At 47.6% G+C, this 1,699-nt stretch overlaps 1 protein-coding gene across 1 annotated transcript in view; it reads left to right on the forward strand.

The window, feature by feature from the left end:
* Positions 1-1,699, forward strand: part of Wipf3 (WAS/WASL interacting protein family member 3) — a 138,108-nt gene that overhangs the window by 117,230 nt on the left and 19,179 nt on the right. The window contains exon 4 of the mRNA XM_026785948.1: positions 1,044-1,178. Coding sequence (XP_026641749.1) covers positions 1,044-1,178 — 135 coding nt within the window. The remainder of the gene's footprint in view (positions 1-1,043; positions 1,179-1,699) is intronic.

Raw genomic sequence — 1,699 nt, forward strand, 5'->3', positions numbered from 1 at the left:
AGGCCCATTTTAAAAGGAACATTGTTAACACTGATTACAGTAAAGATCTATTTCTGATTAGACTCATTGTCTAATTGGCAAGGCTTGATTAGCAGACCGATATTGTCCCGCCCACTGCCTAAGCACACCAGATGAGTGCCCACATGATCTCCAGAGCAATCTGGCCACTCATCCAACCAGCAGACACCACGCCCTAATTGCTGTGTGTTGACCTTAGCTTTCGCCTTCCTTACTTTTCCACTGCCCTGACAAAACACCATGACAAGTTAGAGAAGGAAAGGTTCATTTGGGTTTATGGCTCCAGAGGGATGAGACTCTATGATGGCAGAGCAGAGACATGGCAGATGGAGCTGGAATTCCTCTGAGCACTTAGATCTCGAACCACAAAGAGGAAGCAGAGAGAAAACTGGAAATGGCTGGAATCTTTAAACTCTCAGGCCCCACCTCCAGTGGCATACTTCCTCCAACAAGGCCACTCCTCCTAAATCTCTCCAAACAGTGCCATCAGGGGACCAAGTGTTCAGATACCCGAGACTGTGGGAGACATCTCATTCAAAGCAAGAATCCTTGTCTAAGTTGAGTATCTTCTGAGTTTCTGTGCTTGGTAACCACCATATCTGGCAGGCGGGGGTTAGTAATATTCACATAGGACATTCTGATCCATAAATAAAAGAAAAACGAGCTGTGCAGGGAAGCATGAGCTACTTATGACCTGAAAGCTAAGCAGCCACAAAGGGAAGTCCCAAGGCAGAAACTCCTGCAGACCTTTACTTCCTGTTTGATGCTCTGGCCAATTCTTTGGCTAACAAGTTAAAATGTCCAAGTGAATTAAGCCTGGGCTTTTGTGGGGTGAAGGGAGCCTAGGCCTTTCAATGCCAAATTGAATTTTCTAATTTGAGCCACGTGTGGTCAGCACTGCGGTAGGACTGGAGAGTGTAGCCGACAGGCATAGGGGACATGCGGAATGAAAAGGGTGGCACTGGCCTGGAGTGAGAATGGCCCACTCAGCTGTCCAGACTCATCTTCTTGCCTCTTCTCCTCAGGCTCAAAGGGAACCAACAGAGACGGAGGAAGCGCTAGCAGCAATGCACGAGGAGGAAACACACCCCCTGCCCTGGGAGATCTCTTTGCTGGTGGCTTTCCTGTGTTGAGACCAGCAGGCCAGAGGGATGTGGCAGGTAAGGAAGGGCCCAGCCTGGTGACCTGGTGGTCTTCCTTTATGCTCTCAACAGGCAGGACACGTGGCTCATAAATAGTTGTATAGTATGAATCTGTGTGTTTGAGAACTTTAACTCTGGAAGTTCCCGAGCACAGACTTGTTCTCTGAGAATCTTCTAGAATCTCACCTATTTAAGTTTCATCATCCTAATTGAAGAATGACTTGTTGAGCAAAGGTGTCGTGTTAGACAGAGTGCCCTTCACAATTGCCATGCCAGTGATGTGGACCCTCGGGCTTCATGTTGAGTTGGCTCTCCACTCTCTATCACCGTATCAATTAGACACTGCTGGTTGCCCAGCTGTAACAATGTAGGCGCTTTAAACATCTACTAGGAATGTACAATAGTCTTAGCTAGGCTCTCTGCAAATCTGCAGAAGGCTGTCTAGGGCCTGTCACCATGTTGGATCTCAAGAAAGAAGCAAGATGAAAATGATCTCATGATCTCTCTGTCTGTCTGTCTGTCTGTCTCTGTCTGTCTCT

The sequence above is a fragment of the Microtus ochrogaster genome, linkage group LG3 (genome assembly GCF_000317375.1).
Source record: "Microtus ochrogaster isolate Prairie Vole_2 linkage group LG3, MicOch1.0, whole genome shotgun sequence".
NCBI lineage: Eukaryota > Metazoa > Chordata > Mammalia > Rodentia > Cricetidae > Microtus > Microtus ochrogaster.